General features: G+C 45.8%; 1 protein-coding gene across 8 annotated transcripts in view; it reads right to left on the reverse strand.

Annotated features, from left to right (window-relative positions):
- ABCC5 (ATP binding cassette subfamily C member 5) overlaps window positions 1-24,540 on the reverse strand; it is an 88,650-nt gene that overhangs the window by 33,085 nt on the left and 31,025 nt on the right. For 5 of the 8 annotated variants that reach the window (XM_047731697.1, XM_047731714.1, XM_047731703.1 and 2 more), the window contains 11 exons: window positions 19,457-19,690; window positions 19,130-19,303; window positions 18,346-18,493; window positions 14,804-14,952; window positions 14,047-14,154; window positions 10,125-10,478; window positions 7,375-7,446; window positions 4,904-5,028; window positions 4,709-4,781; window positions 2,614-2,817; window positions 1,581-1,724 (listed from right to left, as the gene is read on the reverse strand). In XM_047731697.1, coding sequence (XP_047587653.1) covers window positions 1,581-1,724; window positions 2,614-2,817; window positions 4,709-4,781; window positions 4,904-5,028; window positions 7,375-7,446; window positions 10,125-10,478; window positions 14,047-14,154; window positions 14,804-14,952; window positions 18,346-18,493; window positions 19,130-19,303; window positions 19,457-19,690 — 1,785 coding nt within the window. Of the gene's footprint in view, window positions 1-1,580; window positions 1,725-2,613; window positions 2,818-4,708; window positions 4,782-4,903; window positions 5,029-7,374; window positions 7,447-10,124; window positions 10,479-14,046; window positions 14,155-14,803; window positions 14,953-18,345; window positions 18,494-19,129; window positions 19,304-19,456; window positions 19,691-19,907; window positions 24,526-24,540 lie in introns of those variants that run through there. The other 3 variants (XM_047731734.1, XM_047731749.1, XM_047731740.1) reach the window with 3 other exon arrangements.

The following is a 24,540-nucleotide window of genomic DNA, read 5'->3' on the forward strand; positions in this document are numbered from 1 at the left end:
AGAACACAAGATGGGGATCTAAGTTTTGTATTCACTGTTGTGTGTGAATAAATGCACTAAAGACAGAATGATCATTTGCTGACCACTTACTAAGGTAAGATTACATATTATTTCATTTAACTGATGCAACAACTCTAAGAAGCAGGTGTCATCCCCATTTTTTTAAAAGATTTTATTTATTTATCTGAGAGAGAGAGAATGAGAGCCAGTGAGCACGAGAGGGGTATGTTCAGAGGGAGAAGCAGACAACCCGCTAAGCAGGGAGTCCAATGGGGGACTTGATCCTGGCACTCCAGGATCATGACATGAGCTGAAGGCAGATGCTTAACCGACTGAGCCACCCAGGCGCCCTGCCACCCCCATTTTTAAGATGAGGAAACTGAAGCTCGGGAAAGTTAAGTGATGTTCCTAAGGTGTGCTCTCTCTGCTGCAGTCCACCAACTCTCAATATTCTTTTGCTCCTCGGACATTTCCTAATTTAACTTCTCTCCCTCTCATTTCCCCCCTCCACGTCTACAGTGAGGAGGAAAACTTCTGAAGAGTCCAAAGCACCCTGAGAGAGCAAAAGATCATGAAATCCACATGTGGATTCGGGCATCTCTGTGGACATTGCTAGTGACTCTCTGGAATGCTCGTTATTCCCAGAGGCCTAAACACACTGGTCACGAGTCATATTGTTTGTGAAAGGTCCCAGTAACTCTGCTTTGATCCTGTGCAGACATCAAATGACCTGGTAGCTAAGAAGCAGCCTTTAGCCTGGCTGAGTGCATGAGTGTGCCCCTACAATCCCAGGTGACCACAGAATAAGGAGCTCAAAATGAGAGCAGGGTGACAAGAAGGAAAACAACCTCTTTGCCATCTCTGTCTAAATAACCCCTGTTTTGGCCTAACCTGAAGCCCAGAGGAAAGCCATGGAAAGCCGCCATCTTTCTGTGTTGCCACAGGCGGCGGGATAGTGAGGTTGAAGAAGCACAGTGACGTCAAACCACCCTTGACTGTGAGCTCTTAAGGTTTCTGATCTTCCACTGCCTCAGCTATAAAAGTGGGGGATAATCCTACTTTGCTACAGAGCTCCGTTAAGATGACTACATGGGATGACACCTATGACATGTCCAACCCAGTAACTGGGACACAGTAGATGTCAGCTAATGAGGGCCAAAGTAGGCAGCCAAGGCATCAGGGATCATTTCCAAATGTACGCAATATTTCTTTCCCCACCACTCCTTATTCACTTGTTTATTTAAAAAGGAGCTTCCTAATTTTCATTCAGGAATGACAGTTTAGGAAGCTCAGTTACGAATGAACAACAGCACACACTGAGCCCAAGTCCTTCTCCCTGTCATTGCTTCACTAATAAGTTCTCAGTTTCAGAAACCACCGGCCCACCAGCCCCATCATCCTGCTCTTGTGTAGCAGCACCAGCATGTGAGCTAAAGCATGGGGGTTTGGTCACCAGAAAATAGGGCCCCTGCTAATGAGACATGGACACAGAGTTCAGCTGAGATCTCTCCATCACTGGCTCTGGTCACGTCTCCCTTGCTAGAAAGAGGAGATGCCCACAAACGCCATGCGAATCTTACCTCAACTGGGGGTGTCTCTCCCAGCAACAGGTTGTTAAAGATGGTGGCATAATCACCATTCAAGTTCATCAGTTCCTCGTGGGTGCCTCTTTCTGTAATACAGCCCTCCTTCATGAAGATCACTTCATCGCAATCCGCCAGGTACTGGAGACAAAGCCAGGGACGACGCAGTGTTGCAGACAGTGGTGCAAACACATTCAACACCCCCCTTCCCACCGCTCCCCGCTTCAGGGGTTCTCATCTGGAGTCAACTGAGCCTCCCAGGGCACATCTGGCACACTCTGGAGCCCTTTTTGGTTGCTACAATGGGGTCTGGGGGCCGCTGTCATCTAGTGGATAAAGGCCAGCAATGGACAGGACGGCCCCCCACAACAAACAGCCATCTGGCCCCAAATGGCAATAGTGCCAAGAGCGAGAAAGCCCGGCTTTAGTTTACTGTGCCTTGTGATGCGGTTCAAAGACCATCGCCTCCGGTTTTTGACACAGATCTGTCAACAGAGCCATGCGAGACTCGCACTAAACTTCGCACCCCTTCGCCGTGCCCAGAAACACACAGTTACAGATTTTCTGTGGCAGGATGGGGGATAAGCCCCCTAGAATTGACAACATATGCAAAGCAGACAGCAACATCCTGGAGCTGCTCTCCCAAGTGGCTGCTTGTCTTGGCATGACAGAGGGAAAAGAGCTTGTTTTCCTTAAACAGTTCCCACTTGCATATAGATACTAACATGACGCTTTCCAAACTCCCTCTGCCCAAACTCCAGTTGCAGCCTACTCCTCTCAGCCCTTTTACTTACTGATTTATATGCAAAAGCTAACAGGCTCCAAGGATCTCTAATTCAGATGGCCATCTGGTACATCAGTACGAGGAGCTTTATTGGTACAGTGGGCCAGGGGCTATTTGCTGAGGAAATAAACACTGATGATTCCAGGAAGCTCTAAGGAGTTCCACCGAGGGACCTGAACCAAGCCCACTTCCCTGTTTCTGATTTCCTAAGCTGAGGTGGGCAGCCTGGGGAAGAACGCCACATACCTGTAACTGATGGGTGACAAACAGAACCGTCTTGGACTTGAGGTGTTTCTGGATAGCACTGTTGAAGATGTGGTTGCCCACGTGGGCATCTAAGGCACTGAGGGGGTCATCCAGGATGTAGATGTCCCGGTCACTGTACAAGGCCCGGGCCAGGCTGATCCTTTGGCGCTGCCCACCACTCAGGTTCGCTCCTCGCTCGCCAATCTACAGGAGTCCAGAAAGCACAGGGAAGCCTCCAGTTCAAGTCCAACACCAAGCTCAGCCATCCCTCCAGTCACTGCTCCTCGGCTCCACTCAAACCCGTTCCTTCTACTGAATGCTGCCCCCAGAAGATGTGCCACTCTGATCCTCCAGGGCCCACGCTGGAACTGTGCCAGCCCAGAGGAAGACAACTCTGCCTCTTCCAGAACTCCCCGCTTGACATATCACTACAATCCATTCTCTGGGGGCAGAAAGATCTTTCCAAAGCACGAAGCTGACCATGTCCCACCCTCGCTTAAAACTCTTTCAAGAGCCCTACAAAATAAAACCTAAGCCAACATGTCATAGAAAGCAGGCCCTTTGCCACCTGGCTCTGCAGCAGCTCTCAGCCTCCACTGCCAGACAACTTCTCTTCCGCTTGCTGGCAGCTCTGCCATTTTGAATAGTGTGTCCATTATGAATCCTCATGCTACTGTCATGCCTTTTCTGTATTGTATCTGCTCAGCTCTAGCACCCTCTCCCTGTGAGACCTCCTCCACCCCCATCTCTACTACTGCCCAAAAGAAAGGGGACTCTTTTTTAAAATTTTTTTTTTAATTTAAGTTTTGAAAGCTTTTATCAGCTTATTTGATAGTTATTTGTCAACCGTAAGCTTTTTGAGGGCACAGATCATTATCTGATCTGTGCCAGTGCCCAGCAGCTTCTACACATGGAGCTGGCACAGGATAAGCCTCTGGTCAATGTTACTAAATGAACACATGAATAAAGCAATTGTCAAATGGTAACTGGCTGTGTAACTAAAAAACAAACAGAAAAAAGAACTTGTCCTTAAAAAAAAAAAAATTCACTGAATTTAGAGTTTTCAAATTGGGAGCATGTATCAGGATTCCCCACAAGCCTTGCTGAAACAGATGGTTGGGTCCTGCCCCTAGAGTTTCTGACTCAGTAGGTGTGGGGTGAGGCCCAAAAATCTGTATCACTAACCAGCTCCCAATAACACGGTTGGTGCTTATCCACTATGGGTCTAGGGACTAAAATTTGAGAACCGGTGAACTAATGAAACCATGTACCAAATCTGGTTTGAAGGATTTAACTGAAGTCAGCTGGATAAAATGGCAGCTCCAGAGACTTTCAGGGCAGGTCATGGGAAACAAGTGTCCACACCAAAGAACATAAGCCAGTGCCAAAGACACACCTCTGCAAACCGCTCTGGGGCAGAGAGCCAAAGAAAGAGGTTTTGTGCTAACTCCTCTCTCTTTCTAATTGAAGAGGGCTCCTTACAAACTGTGTTATGAGTAAGGAGGTTGGCTGGCAGAATGAAGTTCAGAGAAGAACCTCAACAAGCACATACTTGACTTATGGTTTTTAAAATAGTGTAGAGAACACTGACTCTGAACCAACAATGGGATTTTGTTTAAAATCAACATGACATAGAGGGTGCCTAGGTGGCTCAGTCGGTTAAGCGTCCCACTCTTGATTTGGGTGCAGGGCATGCATGATCTCAGGGTTGTGAGATCAAGCCCCGTGTCTGGCTCTGTACTGAGTGTGGAGCCTGCATAAGATTCTCTCTTCCCCCCTCTCCCTCCATCTCTCCCCCGACCCCCACCATGTGCACACACATTCACATACACTCTCCCTTTCAAAAAAAAAAAAAAAACAACCCCACATGACATGAGAAATATTTATATGCTTAAAACAAGTAGTGTTGATAACCTTGCCTTAAGGAACAAGAGCTTTCTGAACGCAAAGTCCCAGTAAAAGCTGAACTCCCTGTGTAGCCACTCCCACATTTAAGACACATTACTAGGAGGTGGCTCTGGCACCGGCCTGCCACCCATCTTCTAGAATCCTCTCCGCTCAACACACTGCCCCACCAGGGGCAGAAGGTCTGTACCTCAGTCAGGTCACTGTTGGGAAGAATGGCCAGGTCGGGCCTCAGGCAGCAGCTGTTCAGCACAGAGTTGTATCTGAGGGACATAAAGAGACTTGGCATCAGGGACCTGATTGGAAGTAGAGCCTGCTGATGTGGGCTGCCTTGCGTCTCACATGGCCAAGACGGAAAGCATGACAGAAACCAAACATTCCTTGCCTTTCTTCATCAAATTCCTTCCCAAAGAGGATGTTGTCTCTCAGAGTGGCATTGAGGATCCAGGCCTGCTGGGCCACATAAGCGAAGGTTCCACTGACTGCAATGCTGCCCTCTAGAAGTGTCATCTAGGGAGACAGACACCATCCAATGGCATCATGATGCAAAACCACCACCCTAAGCCAACAGAACCCCCCACAATTCCACAACGGAGTTAAAAGTTTGGGAATTTCCTTGGATGCTTTTTGGACCTGAATCCTGACCTCGCCTTTGTTCCACAGCGAGCTACAGCAGCAAAGAAAATAAAAGTTCTCCTTGCTTATGTGTGATGGGAATCCCATGTAATCTATGACTGGAGCGAACAAACACTTCATTCAGCAACTCATAAGCTACCCTTTCTTCCTAATTACAAACTCTTTTAACTAAGGGAAGGACTGGAGCGGAAGGCTCTCTCAGAAGTCCCTTGGGGACGGTGCTACAAGGATTTAGAGCTAGTTCCTGCCACAGTTCATCTATAGAATTAATTAATCCAGGCTGTTGGCTAAAGCAGCTGCTTCTGTAAAATGAGGACCAAAGAGGAAGAAAATCGTTAGACATCAACTACTATTACAGAGTATCCATTTAATGAGGATGGACCCTCTCGTTCAACAGGAAGAGACTGCGTGATGAGCCCCGTGCTTCGAACTGTGTTTTCAGCCACAGTGACTGATATGATTTATGCTTTTTGTCCTCTTTCAGGTTTCCTTTTGGGACTGACAGTAGACATTGGTCCTGGGTCAGGAATGTGCTAGCTTGAAACAAAGTTTAGTTACCCAGCCTGCACATCCAAGCTTGTCCTCTCCAACACCGTTAACTGTACCCACCACTACAGTGGTACCAACTCCCCACAAACTGGTCGGCTCACTGTCTGCACCCAAAGCGTTCAGAAACCCACGGAGGGTCTCCTGTGGAAATTCAACTCTTCTAGCTGCTGCGGCATGAACAGCCATACTGCAGAAAGCCAACAAGGAGTGAAACTCCCAAGAAGTCAGGCCCACGAGCATTACCAGCCTCCTTGTCAGAGAGATCACTGTCAGGATGTGGCGTTGAAGCAAAGTCCCATTCTGTCTTCACCCTAACCATCACCCACTCAGTACCACCTCCCCTTTCATTTCCCCTGTGTCTCTCATCATGGACCCTTACATCTGACCCAGAAATGATCAGTGTCCCTAGGAGGCTTTGGCTGTCTGCAAAGACCAAGGGCTGAGTCCAACCAATGGACACTCTCACAAAGCAGTGTGGGGGCGGGGGGGCTGTGGCTCCAAATGATTTGGGAGCAGGCCTTCCTCAGACCACACTGGGGATCACTGCTCAGGCGGAGAGCCACACTCTACCAACTGTGACAGCGACACTGTACGAAACAAAATATTCCATAACGGGGACACTATGAAACAACCTTCCCCAGTGCCATCTTGCCTGTGTTTTATTTCCTCAATATGGAGAAATGACTCATTGGACCTTATCCATAGGCAGATAAGAATAAGCTTGCTTATCCCCATCTCGACCATCAGAGTCAAGCTAGTCTGATTCAAGATTAAAAGCAGGTGGAGGGGCGCCTGGGTGGCTCAGTGGTTTAAAGCTTCTGCCTTCGGCTCAGGTCATGATCCCAGGGTCCTGGGACTGAGACCTGCATCAGGCTCTCTGCTCAGCGGAGATCCTGCTTCCCCCTCACTCTCTCTGCCTGCCTCTCTGCCTACTTGTAATCAATGTCTGTCAAATAAATAAAGAAAATCTTAGAAAAAAAAAAAAAAAGCAGGTGGAAAAACCTTGTTTATTTTCCCTAGCATTCAATTTTAAAACACAGGAAAAGACAATTTGCCTTAGCTGGATGATCCTTGCCCCAGCCCCCACTCTAAACCCTGACAGCCCTCTGCTGGGCCCTCTGTGAACCATTCACTCTCTGCTCTGTGCGATGGTTGTGTGTCTGGAAGGCACAGCTCCCCAGCTAGGCCATCAGCTCCCAAGGGCATAATTCTTTCAATGGTCAGGTTGTAAACAGAATGGGGCTTTGCTTCTAGATCAAGTCCTGACAGCAATCTCTCTGACAGGGAGGCTGGTAATGCTGGCGGGCCTGGCTTCCTCACTCTGTTGGCAGAGTGTTACCTCTTATCTCTGACATTTCCCAACACACTGTCTGGCATACAGACAGCACTCTATAAATACTTGCTGAATAAAAGAAGGCAGCTGAAAGAGACGGCTCCAGCTAGGTATCAGTCAGTCACTCCTCAGGCATCCACTGACCCCACTCCCAGAGACGATGCTGATAAGGGGCGGAAACATGGGGATGGGGGCAGGACGCAGGACACAGACCAAGGGTTCACTTTGCTTCTACCGCTCCTGACTCTTCGGGAAGTCAGTTCATTCTTCCCAGGACTCTTGTGCGGCACATTCCAGAGAAAGAAACAGAAAAGGCCAAGGACAAAACAAAATATTACCTGGCCTAAAATGGCTGAAATCAGAGAGGTTTTTCCACTTCCCACACTGCCGCAGATTCCAACCAGTTTACCCTGGACAAAGCACACAGAGAAAGGAAGGTCATGAAAGGGTCACAGACCACTATCTCTGGGAACTGCTGACTTCTTCCAGGAAAAACACGCTGACAGTCCATCAATAGGGGAAGCATCATCCTGGCGAGTCGCTTACCTGTCTCCTCCCTGTCAGCCAACTACTTTAGAGGGCTTCTGCAGGGCACATGGGGGAGGGAACAAATGTGGAAACTTTTCAAACACTTAAATAAGCCACTCACAGGAAGGTATCCCACACCACTTTTAGAAAAGTCCAGCCTCTTTCTTACTTTTTTGGCTACCCATGTTTTGTGATTATTAATTTTTGTTGTTTTTGGAAACGAGGGCAGGACTCTCAAAAATTATTTTGTTGGTTTCCATTTCATTTTATATGATGTTTTCCTCTACAGTCTATAAATTATTTTCAATAAAAACTATGTGCACTGTTGTTTCCATTTTTCTACAAAACATTCCCAAGAATCTGAAGACTACTGAAACCATCAATCCCACTTAAAAGCAGGGGGGAAAAAGGCTGTGATTAACTGAGTATCTCCAGGCAAAATAATGAGTTCTCAACAGGTGGTGGTCAAAGTTTTCAAGAACGGGCAAGTGATTTCAAAAGGGCCACTTGTTTAGCAACCAGTCCCACAGCAAAGGAAGGGAGAGTGGTGTGCAGCAGAGCATGGATCCTGGGGGCAGCCAGGTCTGGAGTGGAACCCCAGCTCCACTAACACCTGTCAACCGTGCGCTCGTAATCTGGTCACTTCCACAGTCTCTCTCTCACTGGGCTTTGAGCAACTTGAGGGAAGGAGTGATCTTTATAGAACCAAGTACAGTATCTTGGACTAAGTACGTTGGACAAAGTTTCTGACATGGCCCTGGAGTCTGAAAGATTACAGCCTGATGGTAATGAGAAGACCAAGTCAAAGGTTGGATCTCTGCTCACGTCAGTGAGGTTTACACAGAGAAAGCTCTGTTCTCAGGACTCCATGGGACTAACAGAGATACCAACAATGAAGTGCCCCGGGTGAACATTAACTTCCCTTCCCCTCCCTGAAGGGGGGTGCTGGAAGAATAAGGACCCCCTCCAAACAGCTAAAGGTCTGTCATGTGGCTGTGGGCTCTGAAGGGCAGGAGGAGGATCGGACAGAAAGCAGAGAGTACATTTCAAGCTGAATGAGGAATAATGCTCTAACAGGGCTGATGAGAAATGTAATAGAGCTGCTTCAATGATCAAGAACATCATTATTAAATAAGAAGACCGTGGTTAAGAGTTAACTGAAGTCAAAAATGGACGTGCGGGGGGTGGCCAGTGATGACCTACACTAGTGGTTTCAGGTGCTGTCACGAGGCACACTCTCCTGCTCTTGTCGACAGCTTTCAAGAGCAGGAGCTTTTTGTTCTCTCTCCCGTCTGGCTCTGGATCCAGAGGATACAGAAGTCAGATCACATCATTCTCCAAACCCTCGCACGGCTTCTCCCACTCAGAGTAACGGCAAAGTCGTGGCAGGAGGCTCTGGTATCCCAACCTTCTCTCGGCCCCCAGCATCTGCCCTCCTCTCCCGTGCTCACTGCTGGGGAACAGGCCCGCTGGAGACTCAGGGCCTCTGCTTCTGTTCCCTCTGCCTGGAATGTTCTTCCTCCAGATACCCACACGGCTCCCGCCCTCATGTCCTTCCAGCCTTTGCTCAAATACCGCTTTTTAAATGACGCCCTCCCTTCAGGCAGCCTATTGAAATCGCAATCGCACCTGCTCCAGGCCCCAGTACTGTCTCATCCTCAGGGCCCTTATCACCATCTGACAGACCATGCATTGTACTGGTTTACTATCTGTCCTTGCCCACTGAAACAGAAGCTCTAGGAGCAGAGGTTTTTGTCCATTTGCTTTCCTGCGGCTACAGCCCCAGGCCTACAACAGTGCCTGGCAAGCCTGTCCTCAGAAATCCACCCATGAGCTAACAGATACACATACATCTCAGCCCCTCTGAATGGTGCAGCTGGTTCCCAGTCACAGACTGTGTCTGCAAAGCCCTGAACCAGAGTCTCTTCCAGCCACTCTGCACAGGAGCCCCTTGGAGAGACTCTAGTCCTCTGCTACCCAGGCTGTGACGTCACACATCCTAACGACCCTTCATTTATGTGAAAGATCAACAATCACAGAATCAGTATATTGTACACCTGAAACTAACGTAACATTGCTACTAATTATGCTGCAATAAAAGCAGGTAAGGAAGTAGGTAAATAATTAACAGGAGATTTGTCAATAACAGCAGCCCTGAGAGTTCTTACACGGACCAGGGTCTGGGCTCTGCACAGCCTACTGGTAACGAGAGGCTTGCCCAGAGTCATCATAACCAGAAATAATTATTACAGCTCACATACAATTAGAATCTATTCAGGGACAAGTCTTGGAGAATCCACTTGAATGCTCATTTCCTTGCTTATAAAATGAGCATCTCGTGAGATGAGTTGGTAGGAAGTTCTTCTGTTAGATGCCTAACTACTCCTTTGTGGAGCTGGAGCTGGCCACATCTGCTCCTTAGTCGCACACCAACTAACCCAGGCCCAGCCCACGGGTACCCTGGTGCAAGGAAGGTGGCTGTCTGCTCTTGCGGGAAGGGAGGCCTGCGGATACCTGCAGACAGACAGGGTGCGGGTGGGGACAGGAGGCACCAGCTTACCTCCTCGATTTCCAGGTCGATGCTGTACAATGTCCTCTGCAGGCGGAGGCTTCCCAGATGGATGTGCTTGCCCTCATCCTCCTCGGGACTGGGCTGCTCACTGTCCAGGAGGAGGTGGCCTTTCTGCTCTGCCAGCACGGCCTGCTGCTCGGCGCGCTGCAGCTGTCTCCCCTTCTCTTTCTTGCCCCTGGCAGCCCTCTTGTCTTTTTTCGTTTTGGGGGTCAGCTTGGGTGAGTTCTGGATACTGGAGTGGGAGGAGTCCCATGCCAAGGTGGCATTTTTCACCTCTATCTTGATGTGAGGGCTGGCTGGCTTTTTCTCTACCATGTGAACCTCTTCCATCAGAAACAAACTCTGATAGGAGTTGTGAGAGAGGTGCAAAGATGAGACACTGGACCAAGACCAGGGGGACAAGCCTAGGGCGCACACTCACGTGGCAAAACACATCAGGCTATACAGTGGAAGGAAGCTGAAGGGCAAAAGGTAGCTCATTAGTGTAGCCCAGCCTCAGGCCCAGTGAGAGGTCACGGGGGTGTGGGGACACCCTCAGGAGGGACAGGGGCCTTTTCAGTGGCCCAGCGCTCTACACTGCCAATCACGTCCTAACCTACCTTTCCTTGTCTACTACTAATAGAGGGTGCTCAAAGTGCATTTAACTAACCCGTAGGCAGCCCCTCATTCTCACCCGTGACTTGCTGAAGAGCAGGGGGTCAAATGCAAGCAGAAAAACCAAAGGGCATGCTGCTCTCCTAGACGGACCCTCATGGCTCTGTTTCCCTTCCAGAACACTCCCGCGGAGCCTCAAAGCCTGTGCACTTCCCTCACCAACCACACACCACAAGTGCGTGGGGACAGGTGATCCGAGATGGTGACCATGCCTAGCTTGCTTGGGTTCATCGCTGGCAAGCTCTCATTACTTCAAAGTTCTGCCTTGAAACTTGTGAGGATTCAAACAACCAAAGGAACGGACTTGGGGGGAAGTGAAGGGAACCTCTCTCAGAAATATCCTTGGGAAGACAACTAGACTTTCCTCCAACTCATTCCCAGAGTCCCTCTGAGTTATGTTAGGGATGAAAAGTGGAATGATTGAAAAGCTAAGTATTTCTGAAATGAGATCTGAAACACTGACTATAGTAAACCTTATTGTAGGTGCCCATTTCTGACAGTTCCTTAAACTGCAGATCTTCACAGAATGCTATCCCAGTTGGATTCTCAGATGGTAAAAATAATAATAATAATGAGTAATAATAATAATTTAAAAATCTTTAACATTTGAAAGACTTTAGATAAAAGGTGCCTTTCAGGGTCAGGACTCTGCTTATTGACTGAGAACCCCCAACTATTTTAAAGTTTGCAAGGTGTTATTAAATGAAACATATAATCTCCCTCCCCTAGAGCAAGTCTTTTGTCTTAGATCCTAAACTCCAAGCTTTGACTGCCACATCTCCTACCCATTCCTAATTTCCAATCTTCCTAGAAGTCTCATGGTTCTAAATACCCTCGATAACCTTTACTCTTCATCAGCCTTAGGTTTAATTTTCCAAAAACAGCTACTGATTTCATTTATTCAGTGACTTATGGAAAGACTGAGCTAAGAATAACGTGCCAAATATTTTCACCACTTTCACAGAGTAAAACCATACGCTAACCAAATTCCCACCATTTCTCTTCTTTAAGGAGTTATTAAAGGGATCTTTCAGGCCTCATAGACTATTAAAAAAATAAGCCAGTGCTCGAGTTTGCACAGCTCCTTCTCCCCATATCCTTCCCATGGGCTCCCTGCAGCCTGTCCTCCTCCTGAGACATGCGGAGGCACCCAATGGGCTCATAACACTTGAAGTTACATCTACTTGGATTGGCACCTGCCAGGACAACAGAATCTTTGAGGTACATAAACCATAAACCTCAACTTTACCATAGGACACCAATTATCAAAACAGAACTCTCATGCACGGGGCACTTGGGTGGCTCAGTGGGTTAAGCGTCCGCCTTCAGCTCAGGTCATGATCCCAGAGTCCTGGGATCGAGCCCCGTGTTGTGCTCCCTGCTCAGTGGGGAGACTGCTTCTCCCTCTCCCTCTACCTGCACTTCTGCCTGCTTGTATGTGCTCTCTCTCTCTCACTCTGTCAAATAAATAAATAAATAAATAAATCTTTGGGGGGGGGGGTGCACAAAAAGAACCCTCATTCACCCAGAATGTGTCTGTTGAGGAGAAGAGAGGACAGAAGGTTGCTGGATAAAATACAGGACATCTAGTTAGATTTTAATTCTATATAAACAATGAATAATTTGGTAGTATAGGTATATCCCATGCGGTTATTAACTAATTGGGGGTCCTGTCTTTTTATTTGCTCAAGCTGGCAACCCTATATTGACAACAATCTTAGAAATGTCACAGGGTGGCTTCTTACGGCCTTTCCACCTGTTATCATCTTCCCAGCAGGTAGAGAAGGAGGGGGAAGGAGGAGGGAGACGAGGGGCAGGAGGAGCCTGCCAAGAAGACAGAAAAGAACTGAAGCCTCAAGGGGCATGTAATACAACTGTGGGTGATTTTGCTTCTATTATTAACCCTGAAGTTCTCTGGATAGAGGAAGGAGCTGTGGTGTGAAATCCACCTGGGAATGCAAGTCCTCACCAGTAAACGGAAGAGAAGAAAGCCCTCAAGAAACACAGGGCGAACAAACCTATACTATCAATTCTTACTGTTTCATCCCAAATGCTACCAAATCCATTCTAACAAGGACAGGGGGACAATCTTATGGTCAAAACACAGGCTTTCTTCCACGACTAGGTATTGTAGACTCAGCAAAATAAAGCTCTGATTACAATTAGACCATTTCTTTTCTATGGCTCTGGCTCTTGGCCTTCTAGCAGCTAGGCTGGAGGGAGGGAGGGCACAGAGCTGGGGATGCATTCTTGAGGACTGGCTTTCTTGCCCAAACAAAATTCACCCTGTTAACTGTAAACAAGCAGAATCCAAATAAATCCTGGAAAGCTCTTCTCCATTCTTCATATTCTCCATGAGTCTCAATCGCTTTCTCCCCTCCGAACATCTAAGGTGATGATATGAACACCTATGAGCCTCAAGCCTTCAAAGCAACCAGCATCGCTTTTGCCTTGTTCTCACTAGCCAAGAAGGCTTGGCAGGAGTGCACGAGCTACTCCTTGCAGGAGCGTTGTCAAGGAATTCCAGCCCACACAGGTGCTACTTCTTTTTAAAAAGTATTAACCACTTTCAAATATCTTTCAAATATCTCTCCCCTCACCCTCCCAAATCTATCAACCTCTTGTATCACCTATTTGTATGAAGGCATAAAGAACACAGTCGAAGTATGATCAACTAACCACCTCCAGAAAAAAACCTGGTCTTTCCTTAGCTGCACTTTGCAACATGATGTCACTGTATGACTATTCCCACCTCACTGCATTCCCTGCATTGTGAGTGGCGACTACAGGGTAGGAAAGAGAAAGCATGGAAAAGGGCATAGCATGTTGACCAATCAAAATGACGACAGCATTTTGGTAGAGGTCAACAGTAGACCGAGGTGAGGAAAAGCTGACAGTCCCCCTACGGGTCTGATCTTCCAGGTCTGAGTCACTGAAAGGCCCAGGAAGTTTTAGGACATATACCCAAATCAGGCCCAGGAAAAAAGGCCTCGCTTTGAAGGGGAACAAAATCCTGGGGGCCCAGAACTAGATGGGCTGTTGACAAAATGTAAAATTTCACATTCACTTGAAAAGGTAACTAGCTCCATCCCTTAATTCACTCCTGTCTACTGCCCCCTTTCGTACCAACTGGACAGAAGACCAGATGTGGACAAAAACCAAGTATGGCACCCTGTGTGGCCCATTGGGATAAAGGCAGCAGTTAGCTCTGCCAGGGAAGGCTCCTAACATGAAGGCGGGGAAAGGAGCCACTTACCTTAAATCTGTCAACAGCAACTGATGCTTCTGAGAGGGATTTTACGGAGAATGGTGTTACTTTCAAAGCAAAAGTCATGGAATTGAAGACAGTCACCACTGTGAAAGCCTGAAAATAGGAAAAGGAAAGACACTGAACTTGATTAGAGACTGCAACAAAAATAACAAGACATCGATTTCCTTTCAGATGTAAGGAAGGCAGCAACCTATCAAGTTGGTAGGAGTCACAAATGCTTTTTTTAAGATTCATTTATTTATTGGAGAGTGAGAGTGAGCATGTGCATGTGAGTGGGGGAGAGGGGCAGAAAAGGAAGGAGAGGGAAAATCCCAAGGAGACTCCTGCTGGGTGTGGAGCGCAACCTAGGGTTTGATCTCATGATCCTGAGATCATGACCTGAGCCAAAATCAAGAATTGGACGCTTAACTAACTGAGCCACCCAGGCACCCTACATATGCCTTTTTTTTTTTTTTAAAGGAAGAGCCTTTATAAGACCTTCAATTAAAATTCTCAGTAAATCTGAACCAAAGGATGATTTGTCTTTTCAGAATTAAATCCAAAGTTGGGTTGACTTAAAATAATCCATACGTTATTTGTGCTTAGGGCTAAATCCCCATTCTTCTCCTTCTCCGCTTAATTACATGAAAGAAAAAATACCTTCTGGTTACTGGGGACTCCTCCAAATCCAAAAAGAAGAGGACCAGAGCAGTTCTACATGTAGTATTTCTAAAATCTTCCCAAGCCCTGACGGTTCACTGACCTGTGCTGCTGTGAGATCAAAGCCAAGGGTCATGTGAACAGAGAAGGTCACCACACTGGCAATCACCATCACAATGGGAGCCACACCAATGGTGATGCTCTGAAAGTACCCAGCTTTTTCCAAGATCCGACGCTCCTCCTCTCGGATTTCTAAAAATAAAAAGCAAGCCAACTGCTGAAAAGCAAGCCAATTTTAAAGCAAGTCAAAAGAAACCGTGGGATATTGGTCTTCTGTCACCGAAGAAGACTTGGTAGATCTTCAGCCACATAGGTTTTTTTTTTTTAATGTTTTTATTATTGCTTATTTTTTAAGTTAACTTTAAAAAAAAATTGTTATTTATTTATTTATTTTCAGCATAATAGTATTCCCTGTTTTTGCACCACACCCAGTGCTCCATGCAATCCGTGCCCTCTCTAATACCCACCACCTGGTTCCCCCAACCTCCCACCCCCCCGCCGCTCCAAACCCCTCAGATTGTTTTTCAGCTTCAAACCCCTCAGATTGTTTTTCAGAGTCCATAGTCTCTCATGGTTCACCTCCCCTTCCAATTTCCCCCAACTCCCTTCTCCTAACTCCCCTTGTCCTCCATGCTATTTGTTATGCTCCACAAATAAGTGAAACCATATGATAATTGACTCTCTCTACTTGACTTATTTCACTCAGCATAATCTCTTCCAGTCCCGTCCATGTTGCTACAAAAGTTGGGTATTCATCCTTTCTGATGGAGGCATAATACTCCATAGTGTATATGGACCACATCTTCCTTATCCATTCGTCCGTTGAAGGGCATCTTGGTTCTTTCCACAGTTTGGCGACCGTGGCCATTGCTGCTATAAACACTGGGGTACAGATGGCCTTCTTTTCACTACATCTGTATCTTTGGGGTAAATACCCAGTAATGCAATTGCAGGGTCATTGGGAAGCTCTATTTTTAATTTCTTGAGGAATCTCCACACTGTTCTCCAAAGTGGCTGCACCAACTTGCATTCCCCCAACAGTGTAAGAGGGTTCCCCTTTCTCCACATCCCCTCCAACACATGTTGTTTCCTGTCTTGCTAAATTTGGCCATTCTAACTGGTGTAAGATGGAATCTCAATGTGATTTTAATTTGAATCTCCCTGATGGCTAGTGATGATGAACATTTTTTCATGTGTCTGATAGCCATTTGTATGTCTTCATTGGAGAAGTGTCTGTTCATATCTTCTGCCCATTTTTTGATATGATTATCTGTTTTGTGTGTGTTGAGTTTGAGGAGTTCTTTATAGATCCTGGATATCAACCTTTTGTCTGTACTGTCATTTGCAAATATCTTCTCCCATTCCGTGGGTTGCCTCTTTGTTTTCTTGACTGTTTCCTTTGCTGTGCAGAAGCTTTTGATTTTGAGCCACATAAGTTTTAAAACAACTCTTTAACACCCATGATGCAAAACCCAGGTCAGCTTGACTATCAGTTATTACTGTTAATGCTGGTACATAAGCCTGAGGTTTGAAATGGAATCAAGTCACAGAATGAATCTAACAGAAACCAGTCCCCACGTATCAGTGCAATGAACACCTTCTGCTTTCGCCTGATTTTTCTTGCAAACATCTTACATCTAGAAGGAATGGACAGGGTAATTGTATCTGCAAATGGCTCTTTTGTTTGCCTGTCTGGTTGTTGTTTATTTCCAGTAAATAACAGAAAAGACTACAACCATGGTAATGGAGAATTTAAAGAACTCAGATTTACTACAGCGCCCACTGTATGTCAGTGCTGGGTAGAGGCTTTCACACCAAAGGCAGTGAGGATGATTGACAGAAGGTGAGTGAAATATAATTTTTGTAGGCAGAAAGATTTTTCTTAAGTATTTGCAAAATGGAGACCCTTATTAACACAGCAATCCTAGAGAACTAAAGACCATGGAGTAGGAAGTAGGACAATAAAGTAGCAAGTTTTGTGTATGTGTGTGTGTGTGTTTAAAGTTTTAAACACAAAAGCGATTCTTCTGAGAAACTCTGTACTGACCTTAAGGGCATTACCACTGCTCAAGACACTGGGAACTATCTTCAGAGCTAGCTCAGAAGTCCTATTTTAAAAAATCGAACCCATTGCTTTCACATTGACCATATGCCTTGCCTAAGTCCATATGAGAAAGAACACTCTTGTCAAACCAATAATCACCAAAGTCGGGGCTGAAGGATGAGTAGACTCTCATTATTCAAATTATGAAACCACAGAATGAGAGAGGCAGAAAGGACCATCAGCAGTCACTCTGCCTACAACATGCCTGGAGGTTACCCAGTTTGCAACCATTGGTTCCACTCCACTGACAACGACCTCACTACTCAACAAAGGACCACTGACTGATAAATCAAGTTTTATGAACTGGACACAACATTCCTGAAGATTTCATCGATAAATCAAACAGTTAAAAAAAAAAAAAACAGTTTCATTGATCTGAACACTGGATTTCTACCCAACCTAAAACTGCATTAACTTTTTTTTTTTTTTTAAATTTTATTTATTTGACAGACAGAGATCACAGGCAGGCAGAGAGAGAGGAAGGGAAGCAGGCTCCCTGCCGAGCAGAGAGCCCGACTTGGGGCTCGATCCCAGGACCCCAGGATCACGACCTGAGCCAAAGGCAGAAGCTTTAATCCACTGAGCCACCCGGGCGCCCCAAACTGCATTAACTTTTAACTTTTATAACGGCCACATATTCAGGTTAGCTCACTATGAGGTGATGGTCAATGGACAGCCCTCATCTCTTATACTTAAGTAAGTTTCAATGGATGACTTTTTTCAACTCTAAAGCGCCTTTAAATACACCCTTCTTAAATGCCATCTTTTTAAAGCCCATCATTCCGACTTCTGTTGAGACCTTTTTGAACGTCCAGTCTAATGCTAATTATTCCTCCAAGCGTTGTGGCATTCCCATATTAGACATGTTTATGTCTGCACTGAATTGACTGATCAGGATAAGCAGGATAGGGCCAGGATGGGGCCTTGAGACTCAATGTAAGTCAATTATTTGAAAAGATAAAACTAAAACAACAAACCCAAAACCCCGGTGACTGAGGAGCTGTACTAGGCCCGGACTCCAGCTGTCCTGACCCCCAGCAAGGCCCTTCTCCCCCTCCCCCAGGATCTCACACCTCACACGTCTCATGCCTGTGATGCACCTGCACCTGGGGTGGGAGGGAAGGGGGGAGCTCTCAGAAGCCACTTGGTGTTGTTTTCTGTGATGTCTTCATAGCCAGGCCATAAAACTATGGGCAGGATGACAGTATAGATGGGGTGGGGGAGGTCTGCTTTGAAATTGAATGAATTGCTTATAACTAGCTAAGTTACCGTGGAGGGAAAAAAACACAATTTTCCGGTCTTAATTTCCTCCCATGTGAGATGAGATTATGAGTTCAAGTCTCTAAGATTCCTTTCAATATAAAGATAGCAAGATATTATAAGAAGCTATTATGATCCTATGACATTAGGGTTCCTAGCAACTAATGTGCTCAGAAGCAAAGACCTTCTACAACATGCACATATGAAAGTTGTAAACTCACTTTGAACACTCTGAGAAAATGCTTTGACCCAGGCATACATTTTAATAAATTTAATGTACGTGAGGACTTCATTCATCTTCTGGACACGTTCATCCGTTGTGGTCACACATTTTCTCCTGAAATATGCAGTGATCCGTGATACAAACATCTGAAAGGAAAAGCGACATCATGCCAAGTCAGGGCTTATTCAAACTTAACAACTGTCTAGTCTTTCTGGGAAACAAAGCTGCTTAAGATTATGATAAATAAAATGAGCACCATGTAGTTGCACTGCCTTTTAATAAAATTGGTCTATTAAATCGTAATAAAATATTATCTAATTCTTATCTCTTTGCAAGGAAGTTAAACAAACTTCCTTACAAACAAACTTTGTTCTCATAGCAATTACGGTTACTGAGTGTTACCAAAGAAAAGCAGAAAAGCCAAATCGGTTAGCATCGAATTGAGACAAAGAGACTCAGACGCTCTCGTGTTCCTAAGGGCAGAGTTCACCTGCTGGACTCCTCCTTCACTCAGACAGACTCTCTTTATTAAATCTCATTAAGAGTCATGGGCTTTATTCATAGGACACCCTACTTCCTCTCCAGACAAAATTCTGCCTCTAGGGACTGAACACTGTCTAGCTCTTTCAAGACTTTTCCAAACCAGGTACCTGCTCTAGGGAAATTTCCAGTCAGAGATGTGACACCTCAACAGTGCCTATTACATGAAACCTAGTGGAGTGGTTTAAGAAGAAGCTCATTTAAGGAGACGCTGCTACAATACGGCAAGGAGGCTTACTCACCATTGCTGGATAAAAGAGGATAAAAACAGCTGATCCTAGGAAGCCTGTTGGTCCTAGAATAATTACATTATAAACCATGCCTAAAATGGCAATAATGGGTCCTCCAGCCAACAAGCTGCCAACGGCAGCTGCTTCAAACATCCTCTGCCCGTCGTTGGAGCACAGGTTGATGAGCTACGAGACAGAGAGAGCAATGAGAGGACCCTGCAAGGACACCGGCCCCTTGTCTCAGGAGGAAGATGGAAGGACAAAGCAGAGATCCAACATTAGGAACAAGCTCAAGCTGGGAGCTTTCTCCCTGCCCTGAAGCGAACACCCCTTACTCACCTCACCCACAGACTTCTCTTTAATGTTCTTTAGCTTAAGGATCTTCTTAAATGCCATGGTTAGGATGGCCCCCCGCAAGCGGACACCAGTTCGGTAATTCAACGCCCAAGTCAGCGCGAGAGACCACGAGCGCACGACTTCCGTCAGGAGGAGGCCCAGGACTAACAGCAAGCTGTACTTTAGGTTAGAATCTGTGACCTGGGTGTATTCCAAAAGGTGTTTCACCACGAAGGCCTACAGGGAGAAACACATGCCGCTGTCAACATCTCCACGGCACCCACACACCACGCCACAGCTTTATGTTAAGTTAGAAAGAGGAAGCAGCTCCACTGCACAGTGCCACACGCATAAGCAGAGGAAGACCTTGAACGACCAAATAGGACTGACTACCAGCCTGCGGATAGTTACTCAAGGCATTTCGCAGGTGGTAGGCCTCATCTGGATTTTTTTCTTCCTTAAGTACACCACCAAAACCGTTACTCTTTCTAATGTAACATAAACCTGTCCATGAGCTGAAATTAATTCTAAACACATGGTCATTAAAAAGGATATATTTGACCTGACTCCAGTATCTCCACACATTGATACATGTCTTTAAAGGAAATTAAGACCTTTTTTTTTTTGGATCGTTTCAAACGTGCTTATTTGATAAAAAGGAACAGTGTACCTACAGTTGGACTGGGGAAGAGTGAGAAGTGCATTTGCAAAACATTCCTGAAAATAAACATCGGCAGTTTAATAGTACAGAAGAGAGCAAACAAAGCAGACTATCCAAAATCCAGAAACCCTCCCGTGGGCCCTCCCCACCCCCCAATCCCTCCCAAAAACAAAAACATGTTACCTCAGGTAGCATATGTCTAACACCACCTGCAGTGAGGGAAGGCAGCCAGCCCCCAAGAACCACCGAGTGCCACCTCCAGCTCTGAGGTCCTGCAACGCCGGAGCACACACTCACACAAGGCACATTCAGCAACAGGATTAAATACCAGGAAGTGGGAGGTAATGTACTTTTATTGAAAATGAAAAAATAAAATAAAATAAAAGTACCATCTTCAAAGAGCATCTCACAGACACTGTACAACAGAAGGAGCATTGCGGTAACATACATGGGAACATACAGAGTCGAGTTTTTACAAGGCTAGCCATCTAACAGGTCATCTGGCCTCCGACTGTTGTGTTCGCTACACACGGCGGAAATACAGAATAGAACCCACAGCTGTTTCCAGAGTCCGGAGGAGTACATCAAGCTGACAGCACTTAATCTCGATTAAGGCTCCTGAAGCTGCAGGGAGTCTGCAATGGAGTAGATTCTCCAGGAATAAGACCTTGCTGCTAAGGAAAGAGAATTAAAAAAAAAAAACAAAACTAAAAACTGCCCCCCAGAGGGAACTTGGCTTAAAAATCCCTGGGTGCTACTGGTTCAGCAGGCTGTGATGGAGGACTTCTGCTCAGGACAGAATACAAAAATCTAGGCCTCAAAGAAAAACGGGGCGGCATCCTTCAGAGTCTTTTTTTTTTTTTCCCAAGTCCTTGCAGCTAAAATCGATCTTGCCGAAAATGAAAGAAAACAAACCGCGACAAAAGAAAGCCAAACCGATCCCCCACCCTGAAGGAAGAAAAAAAAAAAAAAAAGAACGAGAAACCCATCCACCCAGCTACCCCGGATCCTTATAGCACAGGGTACTTGTAGGTGGAAGCCAGCTCTGAACGACAGACAAAATGGAGGCCAGACACAATTGTCCTGAGGCAGCTAATGCTGAATTCCAGAACCCAGATGTTCTCTGGGTTAACTGGCATTTCTCATTTTTCCTGAAAGGAAGTTAATACCAGATGTCCGCTAGATCCTAAGAGATCCCCACCAGTGAGATTTCTGTCAAGTGTCAGTAAGTAACCTGATCAAATAAATAGGAGATTTCAGATCCCGAGAACTATTGTATTCCACCTCTCCCCTCCCTCAGATTTTTTAGGTTTATATCCATTGTTTGGGTCACCACTGCATACAGCTGGGTTGTTGGTTTACTAGCAAGAAGATTGGCTTCTTTTCCAGTATGCAATCCAAAATGTGGAACTGAGTCACTGAGTGGCAGGGTCAAAACCCCATTTTTCCTCACGTGAAGCAACTCAGTAAGATGGCAGTGCCGTAAAGCATTTTCTCACACACCTCGGCACCGATGGAACAGTCTCCAGAGGAAGGCGTGAAAGGACAGCAGGTTGTAGTTTGGGGCTCCTTCCTTCCCATACCTTTACAGTGCCATTTTTCAGCACTGGTTAATAGCATTTAGTACCTCCCGGAGGTGGGGAGCCGGGGGAAGGTAAAAGACATAATGAAGCTTACATTATGTAAAACTTTCGGAGGAGGGGGAAAAGAGGAAAGAGCAGATTAAAGAATTTCCAACACATAGGGTTCTTAAAAAAACAATTACATTTTAAACCATTTTTGTATGTATGGGATAAAGAAAAAAAGGTTTTCATGAAAAAAATCCAACCAAAATTTAGTTTTAAAAAGTTACAAACTTATCATTTAAACGTAAACAAACTGGGAGAAAAAACTTGAGAGATTGTCAGCATAGCTGTCTGGCTGTGGAAAGCATTCCCAGTGAATAAACATTACCTTACCTGAACTCTTGGCGAGAGATTCTGCCCAGCTTGACTCTCTCATTCTGACCGCAGAATACAGCCATCCTGAAAATTCTAAAGAACAGCTTCTGTCACTGGTTCCACTACAGAGAGACTCCCCCCAAATCCAGAGCCTGACAGCATCAAGCAAGCTGCAGCTGGGGAGAGGTTGGGAGGGTAGGAAACTTACCTCTCTAGAGGCTATTCACTGCCCTTTCCCCCAAAAGGCCCTTAAACAGAGTTAGCATTCACCAAGATACAGCACCACAGGAGGTAGCCTTCTCCTGCAGATCTACAGGGTGGATGCTAATTCCTTACATGAGAATCATAGGTCAAGCCTGGTTGTTTTAAATTGTTCAAATCCAGGAAGGCCACACAGCATCTCTGTATCTTTAGCAAGTCTGGCCACTCATCTTAGGTCAGGACCATACCCTTATCCTTTTTGGTACTCCATTAACACTACTGTGACCTCTGGGCACTCTGCATCACTGAAACTTTGGATCGTCCTGATGTACAGATGTCCGGCCAATTCAAAAATACACACGAACTTGGTCATTTTGTATATTCTGCATATGGCTACCAAGGTTCAGCGATGCCTGAGGGGAGGAAAGAAATATCCCCATATTTAGGAAGTCAGTTCTTACACAGATTTCCGTAAGAATAGACTAAGCCAGTTTGAAAGTTGTGCCATGTTAGAAAATGTGCAAAAATCTAAAATGGGTGTTCCTTGAAAGGATTTAAATCCACACAGAACAGAAGGTATGCTCATTGCTAGCACTAACCTCAAAACCAGGCTGACTCTTCAATTTCCAATTAAAAAAGAAATTTATTTGAATTGGTACTCCAAAAAAAGAAGTTTGCTTTGCTTACAGTTTTAAATCTTTTCATCATTGAGAGAGACGATGGAGGGGACCATTGCTTTCTCAATTGTTCTAGGATGGGATCTCATGAAATAACAGAGGCCTTAAGTTGCTCTTCCCCAAGAGGGTAGAGAGAAGGAAAAGCGTGCTGCTATTTTCCTCTTAAAGGAAGTCTCTCAGTATTCCCTGGCATCTAGAAGAGTTTACTAGGGCTAGCATTCCAGTATGCTGTACCTTAAGAGAGAGATAGAGAATATGCAGATGCTTAAGGGAGTGACTTAGGCCCCCAAACTGAACATGCATAGGTAGCTTTTTGTCCCAAATAAAAAATTAAAATCTCAACAACCTATGGTATACCCCCCCCCTTTTTTGTGGGTTTTTTTGGTTTTTCTTTTTCTTTTTTTTTTTTTTTTTTGGCATGGGGGGAGCCAATGAATTTCTTGCACTGGCCAAATGGAATGAAGAAACCCTATATACCTTGTTCCCCAGCTCAAAGAACGCTACGGAAGATCCAGAGCAGCCATCAGCCCTGTAGTGAAACAATGACAGAAGCTCTTCTTGGGGGAAGCTGGTCCTATGAAAATGTTTGCCACTTTGGTCAGGAACATAATATTCACTTACATGGTCTCTCTTAAAACTTATACAAAAGTGTGTTAGTTGGTCAATTCATATAGAAACCTAATACCAGAAAAGTAGTGTTCTCTGCTTCAAAAAAGAGATCAGAACTTTTAAGAAGGCATCAAACATTTAAAAAAACAAACAAACAAACAACGACAAAAATAAAACAGGAAAACTGCAAATTAGTTTTACCTAATCACCATGCATCTTAGGCATATACTTACCAAGACCATGAACCTCCAGCTTACCCACACATGGAAAATGCACAGTATAAGTAGTACTACTGCTCCAATGCCTCAAGGCAAATATGCAGAGAATAGATTTAATCAAAGTCTCAAGTGTCAGGCAGCACAGCAGGTGTAAGAAACAGGTGTCCAGGAAACAGTGTGAACATCACTCTCTTACCTACTCTGCTTCAGTACACACTAGGAAAAAACCACGGCTGCCACCCCGACACCTGCCACACCGTTTACACTACAAACCAAAACTTAAAAATAGACTCCAGGCTGGACTCTAAAAAAAGCCTCAACACTCCTCGGGTTTCTTCAGGCTCCTTGGCCACAGAACCACGGACCACGTGACAACTCCGCCTCTGGGCGCACGTCACCAGTTAGAGCCCAGCCACTGCGCCATACCACACTGCTCTCACCCACTCACGGCACCGCGAGACACCTCTCCCCAGACCAACACTGTCGTTCCACATCAACACACAGCAAAGAAGCACCGTCCTGCGCAGAGCAGGAATCATTCACTGTCACCCACCCCGGGAAAGCAAGCCGGTTTCCGGCTCTTCTCTGGCAACATGGCCCCTTGTCATTCCAGCTGCTGACAAGCCACCATTCACTCCAAAATCAACTGTTCCCTTTCACCATGCCTAGAGGCATCTCTAAGGCTGCTAACTAGCCCACAGGTGAGCACTACCCCTGCAACAGAACAAGCGTGTTAGAGCTGGCCGTGGCCGGGCCCCTGGAGACTGTCAGAAAGGATGGT

Source organism: Lutra lutra, chromosome 1 (genome assembly GCF_902655055.1).
Source record: "Lutra lutra chromosome 1, mLutLut1.2, whole genome shotgun sequence".
NCBI classification, from domain to species: Eukaryota; Metazoa; Chordata; class Mammalia; order Carnivora; family Mustelidae; genus Lutra; species Lutra lutra.